The sequence below is a fragment of the Denticeps clupeoides genome, unplaced genomic scaffold (assembly GCF_900700375.1).
Source record: "Denticeps clupeoides unplaced genomic scaffold, fDenClu1.1, whole genome shotgun sequence".
Lineage (NCBI taxonomy): Eukaryota > Metazoa > Chordata > Actinopteri > Clupeiformes > Denticipitidae > Denticeps > Denticeps clupeoides.
In genome coordinates this window covers 74,892-96,601 of record NW_021630111.1, presented here as the reverse complement: position 1 = coordinate 96,601, position 21,710 = coordinate 74,892, and the positions used below count along the sequence as shown (strand labels likewise).

The window sequence follows — 21,710 nt, the reverse complement described above, 5'->3', positions numbered from 1 at the left end:
CTCATCTTGCAGGCCTCAGGTGGGACAAAGAGGGGAGTGTGAGGGGGTTAAACCCCGCCCAGCTCCATATGTGACCCCCTTCCCCGTCACAGGCGGTAGCCCCGGAGCCTGGGCCCACGGGGGGAGGCATTTACGCGTAACTGAGCCCCACAATAACAGCCATCCCAGCCTGGGTTTACTTTAGATACATGAACGCACAGGACAGATCCTACCGCCAGTGTTTGTGCAGCTTGTCGCAAGACGTCGCCGCGGCCTGGCGTCTCGGAGAGAGTGTGTGTGTGTGTGTGTGTGTGTGTGTGTGTGAGATGGGCCTATAATGCGGTGGGCCGTCCATGGCTGCAAAAAAACAATCTTTCCTTGCCGCAGCCAGCGAGCTCGCTCCGAATCCCAGAGGCCTCGGAGCGCCGGAAACACATCTGGTTACTGAGAATCGTTCCGGCCCGAGCGTTAAACAAATACGCTGGGGGGGTTTTGGTTCCATTCGAAACCGCGCCGATAACGTAAAGCCGCCTCTTCCTCTTGACTGGTCACATGCGAACGGTTAAGTGCTATCATTACACAAGGAGCCTTTCCCACATTCTGTCGTACATACCAAACATAACTCTGCCTCCCCTCAGATAAGCTAAACCCTGCAGCACAGCAGCCAGCCGCCAAGTTCACCTTCTTCTCCTGGAGGCGCCACGTTTTCCACGTTTAATCTTGTACCAGCTATGTACATGGCGATGAAAATAAGACAATAAATGAAAAGTTTGATGTGTAGTGTATATCACCACGAGGCTCTGTGGCTCACACCAAGAAAATAATAAACTCCTTCTGACATGTGGCTGCTGTGAACGTCTGACTGCTGCTCAGTATAAAACACAAAGTCCCGCGTTAAATAATCGTCAAATAAGGACGCAATAAATCAGCAGGAAATGCAGTTTTTATTAGTTCATTAACAGTCACATTCATTTAAGAATTGTCAAAATACTCCAGTGAACTGCATAAGCACACAAACATTTAGGTATAAAATTTTACACAAATAAATACAGTGACTTGACTTTTCTATGCAGATCAGCATGATAGCGCTTTAAAAGTGCTCATATGGCTCAACATGGAGACAGATTTAATGTTCCTATTTGACTACTCATGTCTGAAATGCATGTTTATGCCTGAAAAAAAAAAAACACACCCTCTCCAACCAGGAGACCGCTTATTCATAGTAAACTATCCGGCACATGTTCCACCCACTGCTGATCATGCAGGCTTTTCAACTCCTCCATACTTGCCACACAAATTCTGTTCTTTTCGGTCATGTGACCCGAATGGTCCAGGCATTTAATGCCAGTTAAATCACCAAAGGTTCTATCAAACCCGTGTTCACTGTTTACTGTCGAACGAGACATCCTGTCAGAACATTTGCACCAGTCACATGTACCATTCCGGTTAAATTTACAACCAAACAATAATTCTGGTTAAAACATTGTCACACGTGATTGCCAGCAACACCTTGAAATGTCTTCCACTGTTATTCAGTCTGAGAGAAAATAAGCAACTCCATCAACATCTACTGGTACCACATTAACAAGCTGAAAGCACAACAAGATGACATGCATAAGGTCCATTCTCACATTAACATGAAAGGTTAAGACCATTGGACAGTACAGTCCGTCCTGAACACCGAAGACAGAAGTGAGCAGAGTTCAAATTCTGTCTGTTAAAAAATATGTAACATTTTTATACAGTAGAACAGTGGGGTATAAAATATGGCAAGGCCTGCAAGAAAGGTGACTACTAAAATGCTAGAATGTAAATGTAAGTACTAAAAAGTAATTGTGCTGTCTTTTGTGTTGCTGGTTGTCCTTGTCCAGGTTCACCGACGCCCTCTGCTGGCCATCCTCTGAATTGCCGCAAAAAGCATCTTCTCCGTCCCTCCATGTACATCCCCAATGAGCTTGCACAACAAGCTACGTATTCACACGTCTAGAGTGAACAAACACAAAGAGTTCCAGTACTACTGCGTTTAGAGCGTGATGGACAGACTGTCCAGCTGAGACTACAGATGAGCCACAGTTTACCTGGGAAAACAAAACAAGTAAATATAAATGATGGTTTTAATACACATGAAATATGTATCAAGTGTATCAGGAGAGAGAGCCTTTGATTGGTTAATTACTGCAGCGCTGAATGTGTTTCTGTTGCAAACATAGTTTTTTCCCCTTGACTCACAGAATATGAACGCAAAAAAAAGACCCAATTCTGGAGCAATGGAACATGGTCATGTGGTCTGATGAATTCAGATTGACCCTATTCCAGACTGATGGGGACGATGCACCCATCATGAATAGCCGTTACAGTACAAGCCTATGGAAAAAGTTCTGGGGTCACAGCTGGGTTCAGCAACATTAAGTGTTAGCTGATGAAGTGAACATGCTAAATATACTGGATTCTTTGAGCAACATTAAGTATCAGGAGAGAGCACATCAAGGAACAAGTGGACTGGCCACCACATAACCTCATTGAGAATCTTTGGGATGTGGTGGTGAAGACTTTGCACGGAGGTTTGTTGCAACGCAAAATCCCATGTGAACGCTGGGCTGAAATAAATGCTGTTACAATCCAACAGGAGTCAAATATCATCACGAATTTACAGTGTATGTGTATTACAAGCCAACCTGTCTCTCATGGCCATGGTGGGGTGAGTGTTGAGGAAGGAGAGCTGCTGCTCCAAGCTGCACACACGGAATGCCAGGTAGCAAGAAGACATGATAAGAAGAATAATACTGAAGAGGAGAGATAGAGACACAGAGATGAGAACATAGATACATACAAACCCAAATAACAAAAACCAAGAGCATCTAAATGAGAGTCACTGAAAAATTCATAAGCCTGGTGTCTGTTGTGATCTTCCGCAAAAACCAACTGCCTCTTGAACAAACACATCTCTCATACATATGTACATACTGCTCAGGCTTACACACTGAAAGATACTGGAGAGACTTTTCCCAAAAATTGTCTTTAAACAGGATATACAGCCAGACCCTTTGATTGCTCTTTTTAATGATGTTGGTGAAGATACAGCTCAACCGTCTTCTACCGTCTTCTAAAAACACTGCCTTCTGGAATAAAAGGCTTCCCTGTACTCACAGCAGTATGAAGAACTTGAGCAGCTGGTACTCCATGTGGCCAAGTTCTGGTACTGGTTCAGTCAGAAGGATCTTCTCCGATTCCAACCTTCTTTCTGCGCAAGACACAAACCACCAGAACAGGGTCTCGTTTTTAAAGGTCCCATGACATGAAATTTTCTTACTGATCCCCTGTTATTATATCTGAAGTCTCTTTCCGAAATTCAGCCTTGGTACACACATTTTTAGCGAGTCACACAATGAGATTTCCCCAGGATGCGCCGTTCCGGTGTCTGTAGCTTTAAACGCTAATGAGGAGGAGAGCGGCCTTCGTGAGCTGGCATTAGCGGAAATGATGTCATCAACACCATTCATCAACCACAATGTTTGCCGCAGACAGGAAGACTTGTTGTGGTTTTTTTCAGATAAAATAAAATTGACCCAAGAATTTTACATCCAGTGACTGAGCATCTGCAATACTTTGCACATTTACAAGCCATGATGGACAGTGCAAAGGGGGTGCAAAGTTCTCTGGGTAGAAAAGCATAAGCAAAGGGAGGTAACCATTCCCCTTATGATGTCATAAGGGGCTAAATTACATATCCGACAGTCTGAGCTGAGCCTTTGTAAGGCCTCTGTTTTATGTGCGTTTATTTGTGGTAAATGTCTCGTTGGCTACTTGTACATAGTTTCGCTGTAAATAAATGCACTTTTGTACAGTTTGTTAGCCTTTATGTGTCTCAATACCCTCTCCTCTCCACCCCTAGATGAGGATGTGACCGAGTAATCAACGGTAGTACAAAATGTCTAAAAACATGTGTACATTTAGCCTTGAGTACATCTGGATGAGTATCATGTACTCATATAGATCATACTTCATATCACTTCAGGATGCTCCAGAATAACCTATCGCATATGCTTATCAGCATGAACTGATTTTTGCTTTCATGGAATGAGGCCTGGTCCTAAACACAGCTAACCTCGTTTACTGATTTATCTTAAGGTCTTGGTACCAAGGTGTTCTAAACCTCGAAGAACTACAGCTCCAGACAAGTTCCCAAAAATGTTTGGCAACAAAGAGGCCTTTATCTTTACATACTGTCAGAAGTTACATAAAACCACGATTGGCTGTGAATCCTCAGCCCTGAGGACCAGCCTGAGCATGAGAGGGAGAGAAGTCCCCTTTAACATGCATTGACCTGCTAGGATTCTTAGACAAAATAAGTCAAGGTTCATGGAAACACTCTCTACGTTTGGGACTACATGAATGACTGGCCCATAAAAACACACAGTGCTGAACGTGAATTTGTCAAGTTGTGTGTTATTTTGGCAATGCTGGCTGCACGCTGGCGTGACGTTTGACAACGTGGCCTCACACATCACACACAAGGTTGTGAGTTCAAATCCCAGCTCAGACTGGGATTTGCATGCTCTCTCTGTGTTGGCACGGGTTCTCTAGTATCCTCCTGCAGTCCAAATGTGAGTGTGAGTGGATGGGGTGTGTGTGCCCGCCCTGCGCCCAGTGTTCCAGGATGGACCCTGACAGTGTAACCCTGAGTACTGAGTGAGGGTAGCTATGCTATACAACCATTGTTGACATCTGATGGAAGCACCATAAAATGAGATTACCAGTAACAAATCAAGCACCACACCTTGAGGCACTTCCCCCTGGAAAGAGGTTTCCACCGCACTCAGGCTGCTGGCGGAGTTACCCAGGAGGTCTGGTAGAGACGAGGACACAGAAGGCACAGAGGGCTTCCTCCTCCACTTCAGCACTGGAGGGAAGTCGGGGGTCACAGGAAACTCATCCTACCACGGAAATAAAGATTTTCAACATCGAGACAGAGAACGTACTGAACCCTAACCAATATCTAGTCAGCCTTTACTTTCTTGACCAAAATAGCAATGACAGGGTGTAAGGTAGTTTGTCACATTATTTATTTGAATTTGTTTTTAATAAAGTATCCAGTGAGTGCAGAATAATAATTTAACTGTCAATTGTTATTGCCAGCTGGACAACATATAGCAGAGCATGAATAGACTTTAGCAAGTGGCTGCCTCACCATTGACAATGAGCTCGGCTCCTCAAGGTACTGCTTTAGGCTGAGGCTCTTCTTTCCATTGACCTGAGGAACAGTACTGAGTTTTAGGGGAATACAAAGACCAAGTTGTACTCAAAATCACAAGTATTGCTAATTAAGAGTTAAGATGCTATCTCAGCAATACCTATGGAACAGTTACGCAATAATGTAGAAATCAATGTAGTTCTTTGCTAATTGTGTGTTTCTAATTCCTACCTGAAGATGAGTGCAGATTCTCCTGAGAACATCATAAACACTGTCCCGTGACAAGAGGGATACAAATACATACTGTGGAGAGAGTAGAACAAAAATGTATTTACTTTTTATTGCTAATCAGAGGAACATCATAGTTTTTTCCAATTCTGAGACTAATAAGCGGAATATTCAGATATACAGGTTTAACAGTTCTGGTCCAGTTTTACAGGGTTTAAAGGAAAAAAGAAACCTGGGATTTGGTCCTGTACCATATAAGGAGTTTTCTAGCTCCAGTCCGAAAAAACGGGCGTATCTTAACACTGCATGTATTAGTTAATTGAATAAATTTCAATTACTTTGTTATTTTTAGATTTTGATTTTCTGCATGATCGGGTGAGAAACTCACAGTTCTCCTACCTCCTACCTTTGGACTCTGGTCCTTGCTCCCACTTGGCTGATCATGGTGAACTCTTTCTGGCTAATCTATGCCAATCTCTCTGCCATTGCAATGCTGCCGACCGTGTCTGTGACCTACTTTTTGACTGGTGTCTGTTGTGATGGCCAGTCCGTTGGGAACCAGGCCAGCTGTTCTGTGCTTCTTCACAAGCCGGACAGAGACCACAGGTATGGACACCTAGGACAAATAAACACAGACTGCCTCAGAGAGAGACTAACACAATAGAGCTAGTCACTTCCTGGTAGCAGTGAAAACATCATGCTTTTGTCCTCCACAGCTCCCTGTAATGGAGCTAATGAAAATATCTGTAGTATCTGGGTGACAACAAATACTGAAAAATAAGTAAAAGCGTAGCCCAACACAAGCATAAACACACATGACTGATAGCAGCAGTTCAGGGCACATATCACAACAGTGTAAATAATGACAATAGATCAATAGCAAAGCCATACATTAAACCAGCTAAACCGTACTCTCCGTACTAGCATTACATAAATACATATCGTTAATTGTACTTTGTATTGGGTATATATGACCCATGTTTTAGTTTGTGTTTATGTGCAGGAATCCTATGGAGCAAGTAGCGTAGTAACCGATTGTGGTTAAATAGTTGGAGATATTGCCTGTGCATGCTTCCTCTGTTACTAAACACAAGTTATTATGGCTATTATGTTCTGTTTTGAAGTGCACCAAAGCTCTGTAAATGCTATTGTTCCTGACAAATGGGATTTGCGAGCGAATGTGAAACACTGCCCCAGTAAAAACACTCACATTCATTCAGGTTTGTGAAAGTAAGTATGATCAACACCATGTGGCAATATGATCTCCATTGCTGGTTTCCCCTGTCATATTTGCCAAGCACCGTGGCTGCTTGAACACCGCAGTGACTCAGCACGGTCTCCAAGGGACTGAAACCGCCTTTGTGATCCTGCCTCAGCGTAATTGAAAAGCAGGTGTACCTGAAAGCACCTTTACTTCAGAGGAACACTACAACATGCCAGGAACATCTTTCCAAGGAGCGTGCAATTAAATCAATCAGCAGACGGTCTCATTTACTGACGTGTACCTTAATGTCCTTTCCGAAGAGGTTGGCATAGAAACAAAGCCAGTTCCTAGAGATGTACAGTCTGCCCTGCAGAAGAATGTCCCTGAGGAGGGCACAGGAATACACTGGGAAGAGACAGAGAGAGAGCAGTTAACCTAGAAATATCCCAATATCAACCTACAGGACACGAGGACGCCCAGTCTCCTTTCTGCCACCATCATCCAAATGGCTAATTATTCCTTATTATAAAATATGTTTGGAATTGATGGAAGTGCAAGTACCTATGAACACACCATTAAAACACCAGACCAGCTAATCGGTGGACAGGACACGTGCTTGCTACATCTCATGTTCCAGTGGCCAGAATGTTTAAAGGTGAAGGGGTGATAGTTAACAGTCAGCCCTAGCACGTGATGCATAGATTTTTGCATATGACTGGGCAAAAGTAAAAAAGCTATCAAAAGTTGTAATTATAAGTTTGGAAACTTGCACCCTTCCAAGATACCCGAGGTTTCATATTTTATAACAAGTCTCATAAACAAAGTTATGAAACAAAGTGATGCAACAGCTGCACCTTCATCTGCACACATAAACAAACATAATTTGAATGTCATAATGATCTCCAAACTGGAAAGCTGGGCATGAAGAAACATTATCACAACATGACTGTACAAAAGTATACAGACCAAAACAGCAGCTTACTGTTACCTGCCAAACACAAATATCTGAATATATGAATTATGTTCTGAGGGCCAGACCATTACATAGCAGCTGAGGGAGCAAAATGGTAACCCAGAAGGAGGAGTATTCAGTCAAAGCTTCGATCCATTCCATAATAGCTCACAGCCAACTGAGCGCCGCTGGTTGCTATTCTCAAGAGGAGGAACCGATGTTGTGCTCCGCTGAGTGGAAAAAGCTGCTGGGTGTTGAGTTTGCCATGTGTGATGCACCGAGTGGCAACATGGGTTCATGTTTTGCTCCAGTCAAAACACATAACCAATGCTTTCCATTAACCAACCAAGCTGAAGCACAGTCAGAAAAAATGACCACAGAGATCCGCGAGATTCTGAATAATTAAAATGAAAAACCGCACAGATGGATGGAACACACTGCATTAGAATTCATTCAGACACACTTCAGAGGAAGAGAAAATCAAGGGTTAAGACAGATACCTTTCATGAGGATCTCCTCCTTGGGCACAGTCTGGAACAGCTTGTGGTACTGTGAGTTGTACTTGCTGACGGTCTGTGAGCAGGGACAGAGACTTTTGGTGAGTCTCCTGCCTAAACTTATCATGCTGCTCTCTTGTGTTTCTGGCCTACAGATGTCTGTTAAATGTCTTTGGTCACATTCAGCATAGGTTAACAAGGTCCCACTAACTAGAAGGTAAAGAAAGAAATTTAACAGGAAGCTTGATGGATGAGTTCCATTTCTGTGTCCTACAATGGAAGTGTGACTGAAAAGGTGTCTCATTGTAACTGTGAGCGAAAAGTAAAATAGCCGGAACATTGCATCAGTTAAAGTAGATTGCATGAGGGAAGCAGGGCGGAGAAAAAGAAACTGTCTCAATCACATGTACACTCATATCAGTGGCTTTTCAGTACGTCCCCTGGTTAAAATGGAAAATCGAACACAAAGGACAGATACAGTACATCACAATTCATCAATAACATGAAGCTTGCCAAGAATAACCATATAATGTTGACTTCATTACTAAAAATACACAGTGTTTCCCCCCTCCATGGATGAAAGGATATAAAGTGATAACTTACTGAGCCACGGTAACATTTCTTCACATCTTCGTATGACAAGTCATCAATCAGCGGCAACCTGCAGAAGAGGGACGTCAGAATAAAACACAATGCTGAAGAGATTTTCTCAGAAACACAATTCTATGCACAAGGAAATGCAGTCAAATGCATCTAGGCAACTCTGAAATGCAATAGGTGGTATTTCATTCAATCCCTTTTAGTTGTCAAAGAAAAATGCTGATAATGACAAGAAAGAAGATTTCAATAACTGCCCCTGAACGGTGTCCGGTTTCCTATTGTGTGGTGAGTTGAAGAGACTGGAGGACCCATTGTGCATTTCACCCATGTTTGAGAGACAGCTGATATGAATCATTTGAATTCAGCACTATGGACATTGTTACATAATCATCTGCAAAAGTAATCCAGGTTGAATCTAGATGAAATACTCTGTCACCCTGGTCTCCTCGTGTGCTGAACGTCCAACTAAAAATGTGTGATTAGAGCTTTGCCTAATAGAAATGTGGGTAAAGTGGGTGCGCCCACTGGTGTTGTATGTGTTTTAACTAGGTTCTTTGGGTTTTAAAAGGTTTAAAAAAAAAAAAAAAAAAGAAAAATCATGTTTTACATATTTAAATGATAATGGAACACATCACACAAAGTTGACACAGGCTATACTATTCTTAATGTGTGTGTGTGTGAGAGAGAGAGAGAGAGAGAGAGAGAGAGAGAATGCTCAGCTGTATGAAATCTGCTCTGACAAGCAAATTGAACTCACTGGGCTTCTTGACTCATCCATCTTGCTCCGGCACGTTTCTGCGCTCCTGCATCTTAAACCATAACATCACTCTCCCACACCTTAGAACCAGTCCTTGACCTAGTGGTCACCATGGCAACAGCTGCCATCTTACAGCCCTGTGCATTGGCCACATTCAAGCCTTCGAGAAAAAAGGGTTTTCACATAATTCCATAACACAAAAGATATATATAATAAATTCTAAATGATATGCATATAACCTACACTCACTGTAGTGTCCATTCAAATGCTTTGCACAAGAAGGTGGGGAAAGTCATGTAAATTATTTCCATATGGTAACTAATTTCAATACTCTGTGCTTGTTCTTCTGAAGCAGTTCTGCACTATAGAGGCTTCATACGGTGGCAGTCAAACCTGTACAGCACACTGTGAGCCTTCGCTGACCACATTTTTCGCAATCAGGGAAAGTTTAGGAATGTCTGCAATAATGGTTGGTTGGTTTGATGGCAAATAGAGAGTGGAATTTGACCGCAAAATTTTTTTGATATCAATCACACATTGGTGGAGAAAATAATAATAATAAAAAGCAAAAATGCATTGTTTGTACTTTGTGATTATTAATAAACTCCAAGAAAAAGAACCATTACAAACATCTAGTACTGCAGATAATTTATAGAATAAGAAATTATATAGAAATCATAGAACCACAAATCTATGAATTAAAACATGCACACTGAACACTGAAGCATCGCTCAAGGCATCGCAGAGCTCAGATGCAGATGCATTTGCATTCCTGCATTTGATTGTAGGTGTGAATTCATCTCGCGCCCGACCTCTGTAAAGGTTAGTAGAGTTTCACAGTGCACAGTAACCAGAGAACAGAGCTTCAGTAACAAGCTGTAGAGTTAAACATTTAACGCTTAACTGGGCCGTAAAGACATCATGAAACACTAAGTTATAAATTCACAAACAATGGCTGGTTCCAAACGGATGAAAACCACCATTAGTCACTGGAACAACTTTGTGTGAGGACGTTTCGTCATAACGTAACTTGGGTAACTGTACCAGGAAGGAGCAGCATTTCAAAACCCAAAACTTTTCAATTACAGATGTAGCCAGAAAGCACAACCAACGGCGTCTTCTCGCGGGTTCTAGAGCGTTGTGATTTCTTTCCCTTATAAACTTTGACAGTTCAAGCAGGAAGACGTGCTACATATACCGGTCATATCTGTTGATGTTTGTGTGAGTAATTATGAAGAGCGAATTTTCCCTGTCGGGCGGTTGGTTGTCCAACGTGACAGTGTGTGTGTTTGTCGTCCTCTGCGGCCCCTGGGTGGCCTCCGCATTGTTCACCCGGTGGACGACCGTGGCTCTCGGGCACAGGCATTTGGCACTTGGACAGAGCGCCGGACTCTGGCCATCAGTATGCCCCGCTGAAGCCTCTCCGCTCTGAGAACAGCCTTTTGTGCTCAGGAAGCCTCGCGCCCGGCAGTTGCCGTGTGCTGGGGCAACACAACCACTGTTAATTAGGGTATATGTTCATCACCCTATTAAGTTCACGCCACTATACAGACGCCTTTGGGTAGTAAAAGCTAGTTTAAGCTGTAATATACATAATAATTAAATATACACGGGCCACCCATGTATTCTGGAGTTAAAGTGACCCTGCAGCACGAGAGCTGAATTAAAAGGGAGCCCTGTTTTAGTCCACACCAAACAGGGCCTGATTGTGCTCCAGTGTCTCAGTCTTCCCACAGGAACACTGATGGCATCTGTGTGTGTGTGTGTGTGTGTGTGTGTGTGTGTGTGTGTACGCGCGCATACAGAAGTCTCACGTGGGCCGTTCTGTGAGCACTCATTATGAAAACTCCACGATCCCCTTTAACAACCCGGTGCACAAAAGCACCCTGATGGGCTGTCAGCACAGACAAACCAGGACTTTATACCAACGCGGGCTGCAGTAGATAAGCTCACAGAAAACACCCCCCATTACATAACGACTCCCACCACACAACGCAATTAGGGTCTTGCTGAAAGAACAGAGAGAGGAATGAGAGGGGAACGGCATCAAAGGGGCAACTGTTCATTTTTAATGGAAAAACAGTATGAAAGCAGCCAGATTATGCACGATTGCTGAGACGGGAAGAGACGAGCTGCTGTCAATGCATGTCTGGACGCAAACCTCGAACAAAAAAAGAAGGTGTGTCGCCCATCTGTGCATTCGCCCGCCAGCGTCTCGTGTGTTGTAAACACACACTGCTGCGTCACTCACGTCCCCTGCCACTGTTGGGCCCGCTAATAGAAAAATACAGCAGGCTCCGCAGGGACAGGACTACTGCATCATCGTTCATTATCAAAGATCTTAATTAATCCATGCCTCCAGCTACAGGATGAACAATATATTAGACATGAATTATTAAATCCTTTACAAAAAAATAAAAAACATGTATGAAAAAATATATCGCCCCAGTGGGTCTATGGCATGAGAGATGTGTGTGTGTGTAACTTCATGTGACAGTGAGCTGTGAACAGAGGTCGTCCTGTCAACGCACTTTGCTCTTGTTCGTATCAGCTACATAACAGGGACTTGACCGTCCACAAATGTGATGTGTCTGCTGCAGTGAATGTTTGACCAAAAAAACAACAAAAAAAAATGTTTACAATGCAGACAGAACAGAATTAGAAACAAATATTTATTCTAATTACGAGCCAGGTATATTAATAAAAGAAAAATTATTGTATAATATAATTTAAATGAATTCCACGCCTCCTGATTCTCCATTTGTACCAATGTCACAAATGTTGCTCAAAAATGTTGTCTAACTGTCTATTTATTCATTTTTACAGTTGAACGAGCCAGGCAAATATAGCCCAGTTTCACCATTGGGACCTCAGGAATGTTGCTCAGACCCTCCATCTGATCCCCACACCCCCTGCGCAGGCAGCCAGGCACAGCGCTCACAGCTACACCGCAGCTTCATTAACAGCGCAGCATTTTCATTTCCACAGAGAGGTGCAGAGCAGGTTTTGTGAGAACTTGGCATTCTGTCCGGTGGGAGAAGACCAGGATCTGATTGTTCTTTCTTCCTGTCAGGAGGAGTCTAAATGAACCACGTATGACCCAGTTAAACCCGACCCCTTCATATTAAAAACCATTCTGAAGTCTGTAGCAGGTTGTGGATACTGAGCTACATTACATTTACATTTACAGCATTTATCAGATGCCCTTATCCAGAGCGATTGACAATCAGTAGTTACAGGGACAGTCTCCCTGGAGCAACTTAGGGTTAAGTGTCTTGCTCAGGGACACAATGGTAGTAAGTGGGATTCGAACCCGGGTCTTCTGGTTCATAGGCGAGTGTGTTACCCACTAGGCTACTACCACCCTAAAAGCTAGGACTGGGGATGGCTCAGCAAGGGTTTATTGTGGGACCAGCAGCAAATGTATTGAAATTTAAGATAAAATATATGCTCTGAAATATTTTAAATTGCACTTTCAGGATTCCTTCTCCCCTCGGGTACAAAGATTGTATCATAGACATCTGTCCTGCAATGTATCAAGGATGGATCAAATGTAGAAAAACGTACAAACAAATGCACAATGTGCCCAAAGGGTAGTCGAGTCCAGAGGGGGTAACATGGAACTATCACAATGACAGTATATTTTTCTGTACCATTATAAGGTCTTCACATGCTCTCAGAAATATTGAACCTTCGATTTCTAAGCACACAAAGTTGCATTTATCATTATGAACCTTGCAACATTAAAAACAAGGTGTTGATTGGCGTTTATTCATGTCCTCCACCAACTGGAAACAGAGAACTTAAGTAAGAACTGAGTTCTAAAAGAAGAATTGCAAGTTGTTTTTAGTATATGGGTATAGGCAACTTCATATATAAACCAACGCTGACTATTACATACCTACATAGTGCTCCTGGCAATAGTGCAACTTAACACGCCAGCCACAGAAAACAATAGCGCTGCACGACCATGTTTATGCTGATATCGTTCCAACGTAACAGCTTACGGTTTTAAAATTAGATGGCCTGTGATAAAATCAGAAAGAAGGTTGTGTAAGAAGAAATAAATAATAAAAAAAAGGGCAGGGAGAGTTACAGCGTGAACAGCACAGCTCTACAGATTAGGCTTTCATTGTGCTTTTACCGAAGAGCGGAGCCCAGCCCAACCCTGCCGTAGCTGTTGGGTGTTCGTACTTGCAGTCTGAAGGTGCAAGCTCAGACTTGAGCGCTAAGCTGATTAGCAGCTCATCTAGACACCTAGAGATTTGTCTCTCTAAATCGACTTTGTCTTTATGTAATTGAACCCGGTCTTTTGTCAACTCACAAAACAAAGACTAGCACAACAGTTCACCTGAAAAGTGCTACAGTGTGGTGAGCGCCAAAGAGCCGGTCGCTTTTCCATTAGCAGGTGATATCCGGTAACAGACTTGCCTAAAGTTCGGAGAGCCGCGCGAGTCGTCCTCTCTTGGGGTGTCGGTGAGCTCCTGCGTGCTCAGGAGAGAGACGTCGTCACTGTTTTCTTGGTTCTCCATCATGTCATCGGGCCTGAAAGACACATGGTTTTGTCTTGACAAGGACCAGCACAGGGACAAACTGCACATAAATGGCCATTAGCTGTGTGTGCCACCATTAAAGAGTTCACTCTACATCTTTTGTGTTCAGAGACCATTTTATAGATACACCTTAATAAAATGGGAATGGTCGGTGACATTGAACATTTTATAAGTGGTCAGAAAGTTATGTTAAAACCAAGCACACCATAGTTTTTATTGTGAAATTACCGATAAATTTGATGTCACATGACCCTCTTCCTATTGAAAAAACAAAAGTTGGATCCAAGATGACCGACTTCAAAATGGCCACTATGGTCACCACCCATCTTGAAAAGTTTGCCCCCTCACATATACTAATGTGCCACAAACAGGACGTTAATATCACCAACCATTCCCGTTTTATTAAGGTGTGTCCATATACAGGCCCACCCTGTACACAGCACCGCATTTACATCGGAGAGATGCAAAACCGGCAATAAACAAAAAAAGGAGGGTCTCCTGTTACAGCTCACTACAATGACGTCAGTAAGGAGACTTTATCAGATTAAGTGGCATTACAATAATCACTGGGCGCATGTGTGTGAGTCAGAGAGAAAGAAAAACAGAGAAATGGTGTGAGAGGGAGAGACGGCTTACACTAACAAAATCTTCCCCTGCCCTACTTTATTCACTCAAACGAACAGGATGCGCGAGAAAAACTGCGTTAGCAGTAGAACAGGCAAGAGAGGAGAGAGCAAACCAACAACAGATCATAGGGGCGTTGTATATAAGCAGCATGCGGGGAGTTCCCTGATGTGCCATGGTACATAGATGACTATAGTAGACATGACCCTGTTCGTGAGGGTATTAGGGGTGTGGAGAACACATTTTGTGTCAAGCCCACCGGCTCCTCCCATTTTAAAATTTACTTTTTTCTTCTTCTTATGTCTCCAGGCCTTTCTTCATATGTATTTGAGTTTATTTGTGCGATAAGAAAGAAAATCTTAGATTTTATTGTAGGGTACTGTAAGTTGCAAGTGGATGATGTCATACATGAAATGCACTTTTTAAAAATTAAATAATAATTTAAAAAAATAAGCTGCGCTGATAAACTGTTCCATATCTGTCTCTTCTCATCTCACAGTTCCCTCTCAAACTGGGCCTTGTGAGCTGCTGTCATATCTGATGAGCGCTACTGGAGTGTGTGAGTAAGCCATGCTGACAGCAAGCTGGAAGTGGAAGGCGGGACAAGCGTCTGAGGACACAAGCAGCTGAAAGGAGAGGGGACGGGAGAAATATCACTTCTGTGCCCTGTGTGAGGTGTAACCGATAACAAGCTCTAAATATAGAGCTGAGACCTCCACTAAACTATGCTGAGATATGCACAGAGGGCTGGACGTTTCTCTGGGGTGAATATATGGCATGAGTCCTGTATGCCAGCGTTGGAGAAAACACATCTTCACACTGAGAAACTTCAACAGGTAACAACTTGAGGGACTGAAAGTCCCTGTGGTGGTGAGCAGAAGTGGGATTCTGAAGGCACTGGCAATAACAGGAGAGAAGAGTACCTTCAGGCTTAATCCAGTTTAATTTTTGCTCCCAAACTAGCTATTAGACGGGCAAACATCCTGGGAACCATTAAAGAACCATAAAAGGTGCATTAAAGAGACCAGCTCCAAACTGAACAGAGCGGATATTGTGCTTTATAACGTGGAGCCAGGAAAGCTACCAACCTGAAGGACCCTCGCTGCAGATAATCTGGAAGTCTTAATCTCACTTTGCTTTACTGCCCCTTGTTTTGAGGGTTGCACGGGCTGGAGATCTTTGTGGAGGGTCTGGAGCGCCGTTGCTGATTATTTGGATGGGTTCCGGATCAGGATGGCTGAGGGGCAGAGCTGGCCTGTGTGGCAGCTGGTGCACAAAGAGGGTTTTATATCCTGATCCTCAGGCTCTAAGAGGAAGGTAAATGCTGTACGAGATGTACTTTTTGGCACAAGTTGGGAAGACGGGAGTGCAGGAAACCATGAAATATATCAGGAAAGTGGAATCTTCAGGGATATGATGGACTGAAGAATAATTTAAGTGAATAAAATAAATTGTTCTAAAACTACATGGCCTGCTGTATAAACACTGAATTAAACTGCACACTAAATCTCACACCCACAAATACAAATAAAAAAAACTATAATTGTATACTTTGTACATTTTGTAATAAGTGTGTAATGTTACTGTAACAGAGTATGTATATATAAACTGCTCAAAAATAAAGGGAACACAAAAATAAGACATCCTAGGTCTGAATGAATGAAATATTCTTATTAAATTAACATGTGCTGACAACAAAAGTATTAAAAGTATTGATGGATTTGGAGTCACACACAAAATTACAGTAGAAAAACACACTACAGGCTGATCAGACTTGGATGTAATGTCCTTAAAACAAGTCAAAATGAGGCTCAGTAGTGTGTGTGGCCTCCGCGTGCCTGTAGTACCTCCCTACAACGCACCAGCATTTGGTCTCACAAGGGGTCTGAGGAGCTCATCTCGGCACCTAATGGCAGTCAAGCTACCTCTGCCGAGCACAGGCAGCAGGAGGTTCTCTACCACTAGAGTGAAAGCACTGCCAGCATTCAAAAGTGACCAAAACATCAGCCAGAAAGCATAGGAACTGAGAATTGGTCTGTGGTCACCACCTGCAGAACTGCGCCTTTATTGGGGACGTCTTGCTAATTGTCTGTAATTTCCATCTGTTGTCTATTCAATTTGCACAACAGCATGTGAAATTGATTGTCAGTCAGCGTTGCTTCCTAAGTGGAGAGTTTCATTTCACAGTGTGAAATTTCAAGTGTGATTGACTTGGAGTTACACTCTGTTCATTAAGACTTCCCTTTATTTTATTCTATGTAAAAAAAAAAAAAAAAAAAAAAAAAAAAGTTCATTGCACTTATTCCATTGGGTAATATCCCTAACCTTCACAATCCGTGGGCCTCTGTGTTATTATCTCTCCATGATAAAATCATTATCAGCTGCTACAATTAAGTTAATTAAGATGGTCTATTGGACTAATCTATTGATGTATATATACATGTAACACAAAGACTTGCCCCGTTTCCATGGTGCTCACATATAAAAGGATTTTTTTTTGTGCTTTTATTATTTCCTTCTAATACAATGTCATGCTTTCATCCTCTCTCTTCAGAAGCTCCTTATTTGCCATGCAGCGGCAGTGACTGTGCTTAGGGCACAGTGAGGTCCTGCACTCAATATCTCACTGTACATCTGTCTGAATACATCCTCTTCCCACTTTTATTCAAAGTGAGATGTTCTTTGAAGTAGGGGCCTGTGGTGACTGGGAGTCTAGCATTTCATCTCATGGCCAGCCATTAAAAGACCAGCTCATGGAATTGAATAAACAAGAGAAAAACAAGTGACTTACTGTATGCTACAATTCATAGAAATACTTACATATCTATGCTCTGTGCAACCCAACTCATCCAAATACTCATTAGGTAATTTACTATAATTTCATAAATTTGATGAGCCTTTTATCCTACTTCATTTTGGTAATGTTCTTTGAAATTTGTATAAGCTTTTAATGCAGTTCACAGCATGGCCAAAAAAACCGTGTTGCAAAACTGTATTTTTTTTATATGCACAAAGCATAGAAGAATATGTAAAAAAAAAACAAAAAAAAAAAACAGCCACAATCAAACTAATAAAGATAATTATATAGTGGGGGAAATCATTATTTGAACCCATGCTGATTATTTAAGTTTGCCCACTAACAAAGAAATTTCAATATAATTTCAATGTTTATTTGAACCGTTGACATTTTTTTTTTAACAATGACAGTTTTTTTAAAAACGTCATTTTAAAATATTAAAAAAATTCACGAATGAAGTGTATGATCCCTTTTGCAAAATGTGCTTAGGTACTTGGAGGCAAAATCTTTGTTGGCAAATCACAGAGGTCAGAGGTTTCTTGTAGTTGCCACAGGGTTTGCACAAATCTCCAGGGGGATTTCGCCCCACTCCTCTTCTGCAGATCCTCTTCCAAGCCCTTCTCAATGCCCTGGTTGAGGGAAGGAGGTTTGACAGTACATCCATCCTCCCTTTTATGCGGTGCAGTTGTCCTGTCCCCTTGAAGTCATAGGCAGCATTCCTCTTCCTCCTCCTCCAAACAGGGGGTGTTGAGTTGATTCCAAAGAGCTCAGTTTTCGCCTCATCTGACCACAAATCTCACCCAGTGCTCCTGTCCTTTAGATACTCCTGCACATGTGCTTTCTTCAAGCAGGGGGACCTTGCAGGCCACAGAATTTCAGTCTTTTATGGGCTACTGTGTTAACAGCTGTTTTCTTGGTGACTACGGTCCCAGCTGACTTGAGATCATTGAAAAGGTCCTCCAGAGCAGTTCTGGGCCGGTTCCACACAGTTCTCCTTATCATTGAAGCTCCACAGGGTGATATCTTGCATGGAGCTCCAGACCGATGGAGATTGCCAGTCATTTTATGGATCATTCATATGGGAATAAAACACTAATCTTACTGCTTCATAGAGTATCAAATACTTTTCATTCATGAAAATTAATTATTCTGGATTGGTCTCTCGCTGTACAAATAAACCTGATCAAAATCTGCAGGGGTGTGTCATATAATTTCATTCACTCACTTCACTATATCTTTTCCGTTTTAGGTTCATTGTTGTGGGAAATAACTATTAGGTGCATTAAAAAGACATTGGGACAGTGGGCAAGGAAACAGAATCTCGAACCGCCAAGGTGCCACTGAGGTGCCATCGTCCCCACACACTGCTCCTCGGGCGCCTGTCATGGCTGCCCACTGCTCACCAAGGTTAAAAGCAGAGGACACATTTTGTTGCGTCACCGTGTGCTGTGCGTCACAATAACAATCACTTCACTTTTTCTTTACTTTCAAATGGGTCAAAACACCTTTATCAGCAACAATTGGTCTTGAGTTGCAGCGGAATGCTGTGTTCGTAAAGCCAAGTCTGTCACTTTAAAAGCTTTATACAGTATTAGAAAACCATAAATCGGGAAAAAAAGTAGTACCTAGGCATCAGAAAATGTGGGATTAACTACATTATTTCAAACCTGGTCACTGATTGTTGTTGTATTTTTTTTTTCCTATTCCTATTTATTTTCATGAAAAAGTAGTGTTTAAATTATTATTTTTTACCTACCCCACAAGCACCCAAGTAGAAGCTTTGCAGTATTACAGAATAAAAAAACAACAGAAGGACTTCTCTTCCAGGAAAAAAATACTTTTAGTGGCAGAGAAGCAGGCTGATGAATGTGGACACGGACACCTGCCATAGCCGCGCCAAAAGGAAATGACATTTGCAATGCAAATATAAGAACATCATTTCACCCCCCAAACCACCTATGAAAAGGTGTTCCAGATCATCTTAAAAAGCTCTTTATATCGTAAGGAGACCGTCATAAACGAACACAGAACACCGACTTACTGTTGTGGGAAGCCCCGGAGCCACGCGAATGTCTGGAGTGCGAGCAGGATAATGGTTCCAGCATCAGAAGTGCCCAGATCTCCAGGACAAAGATCTAACCGCGATGTTCCTGTTAGACTCCACGCAGAGCACGTTTTTTACTGGGTGGGGGGTTCTTATCTCACACTTGTACAGTACTGAGAGTACTACATTTTTTCCTTTTTAATCCCATCTTCATCTCTGCGGATGATGCGCTGGGGGGGGAACTGTTACTTGCATCGATAACCGCGAAGCGAAGCAATAACACGTCGTTAAGGCAATAAAAGGGAATATTCTGGTGCAGCGGGAGTTATTAATGAGAACGATATAACGCGCGAGGAACGTGGCTTGTACCGGATACGGACAGATATGAGCACCGTGGGAAAAAGGTGATTAGCCCGAGTCGCTAAATATGACACCAAGGCGGAGAAGGGACGCGTTTCGCGGCGCAGACTCACCTCCGGCGCTAAGGGCGGCGTGCTGCGGCGGTGGCGGCGGCGGTCACGTCCCCCGCCGGCGGCTGGCAGAAGGCGCGCATCGTCCGGTGGAGCCGCGGCGGCGAGCGGGGAGACGAGCGGGCGGCATGTGCGCAGGAAGCAGCTCACATTCCGCCGAGAGCCGCGACCTGTTGCTGTGGGCCGCGCCTCCTGGTGTCGCGGGCGGGCGGGAGCGCGCCTCCTGGTGTCGCGGGCGGGCGGGAGCGCGCCTCCTGGTGTCGCGGGCGGGCGGGCGGGAGCGCGCCTCCTGGTGTCGCGGGCGGGCGGGCGGGAGCGCGCCTCCTGGTGTCGCGGGCGGGCGGGAGCGCGCCTCCTGGTGTCGCGGGCGGGCGGGCGGGAGCGCGCCTCCTGGTGTCGCGGGCGGGCGGGGGCGCGCCTCCTGGTGTCGCGGGAGCGCGCCTCCTGGTGTCGCGGGAGCGCGCGCGCGCGCCTCTGCCTGCCGCCGAGTGTAATTCTGCGCCGTATTGCGGTCTAAAGTGGCGATGAACGCAACATATCTGCAGCAGACGCCGGAAGCGCACAGTCACGAGTAGGGGGGTAGTAGATACGCAGATGTAGCGCATGTATAAGCACGTTATGTGACGGCGTAAAGCAGCCCCTCCATCTTTCCCGCCTTTATTCGCGGCGTCTCCATGGCAACTGCTGCGCGGCCATTGTGCTTTCTCTGCACACACGGGGAGAACGGCCACTCTTCACACATTACACACGTCTACAGACGAGGCTCGAGTTGAGCGGATTTGAATATAGAAATGGGACTTTTGTTTTTTAAATCGCTCGGGTGGATGAACGAATGCGCACACACCGTCCCCACACACTGCTCCCCGGGCGCCTGTCATGGCTGCCCACTGCTCACCAAGGGGGATGGTTAAAAGCAGAGGACACATTTCGTTGTGTGCACCATGTGCTGTGCTGTAGTGTATCACAATGACAATCACTTCACTTCCATCGAGGAAAAAAAAAACCCTTTGTTTTCCTTGGTTCGTTTAAGCCCCTTAAAAAAAACACATAATAACCCCTGTGATATGAAGCAGTTTGCTTTACATGTACATTTTATTTCTTGCCTTCTGTACCAGGGAAACAGAGCGAAGATAAAAGGATCGGAGCCCATTAAATAAAACGCCATTAAACTAGTGTTGGCAGATAATTTTCTTTAATTGTGTTTCTTTAATAGGGCAAACGATGATACTGAATGAGACATGTAATTTTCAGCATAAACTGTAAACCCACCTGGAGGAGGGAAAACTGTAAAATCAAACTCCCTCCACTGCACTGCTTGGTTTGGAGAGGTGATGAAATGTCTAATGTGATCCATAAAGTAACCAGTGTACTGACCTGAACAGTAAACTGTTCACCCAAGGCCATTCCTCGTGACCTTCCAGGGAGAGAACAAGAGTGCAGCTGAAGGCAGCCTGAACTGTTTCCCCACATTTATTTTGTGTCACTTTGGTATTCTTTTGGTTTAAGCCTGCTTAAATAGCTTGTAAAACCACCCTGAAAAATGATATCTGCTCAATCTTGGGCTAAGCTGTTTATCTCTGTTTGGGGCCACAGCAAGAAAGCCGAAATTGTGCCCCCCAGTGGCGAAACCCCGGCATTGTACATAAAAACAAACAAACAAACAAACAAAAAATCGCTTTAAACAAATGTTTACATGCGAGTAAATACCTCATCTGATTACTTTCACAGCTCTGAAGGTTTTAATCCAGATCAATGGACTTTACACATCTAATAAGATCAGCAATGACAGTGTTCACATGCAATTTGGTGATGCA

The 21,710-nt window shown here is 43.5% G+C and overlaps 1 protein-coding gene across 3 annotated transcripts; it reads right to left on the bottom strand.

Annotated features, from left to right (window-relative positions):
- Positions 1 to 904: 904 nt before the first annotated feature.
- LOC114783713 (GRAM domain-containing protein 2A-like) lies at positions 905 to 20,156 on the bottom strand. Of its 3 annotated transcripts, none has more exons than XM_028969225.1 (12): positions 19,900 to 20,156; positions 13,840 to 13,953; positions 8,655 to 8,712; positions 8,055 to 8,127; positions 6,904 to 7,007; positions 5,916 to 6,014; positions 5,402 to 5,473; positions 5,168 to 5,230; positions 4,757 to 4,913; positions 3,127 to 3,220; positions 2,655 to 2,762; positions 905 to 2,057 (listed from the first exon to the last, which is right to left on the bottom strand). In XM_028969225.1, the coding sequence occupies exons 2-12, from the start codon at positions 13,941 to 13,943 to the stop codon at positions 2,054 to 2,056; spliced, it is 936 nt and encodes a 311-aa protein (XP_028825058.1). In that variant the 5' UTR covers positions 13,944 to 13,953; positions 19,900 to 20,156; the 3' UTR covers positions 905 to 2,053. The 3 variants fall into 3 exon arrangements, with proteins under 3 accessions (XP_028825058.1, XP_028825056.1, XP_028825057.1); XM_028969223.1 differs by having other exon boundaries at positions 905 to 1,962; positions 19,900 to 20,155; XM_028969224.1 differs by lacking the exon at positions 19,900 to 20,156 and adding an exon at positions 19,424 to 19,815 and having other exon boundaries at positions 905 to 1,962.
- Positions 20,157 to 21,710: the final 1,554 nt, after the last annotated feature.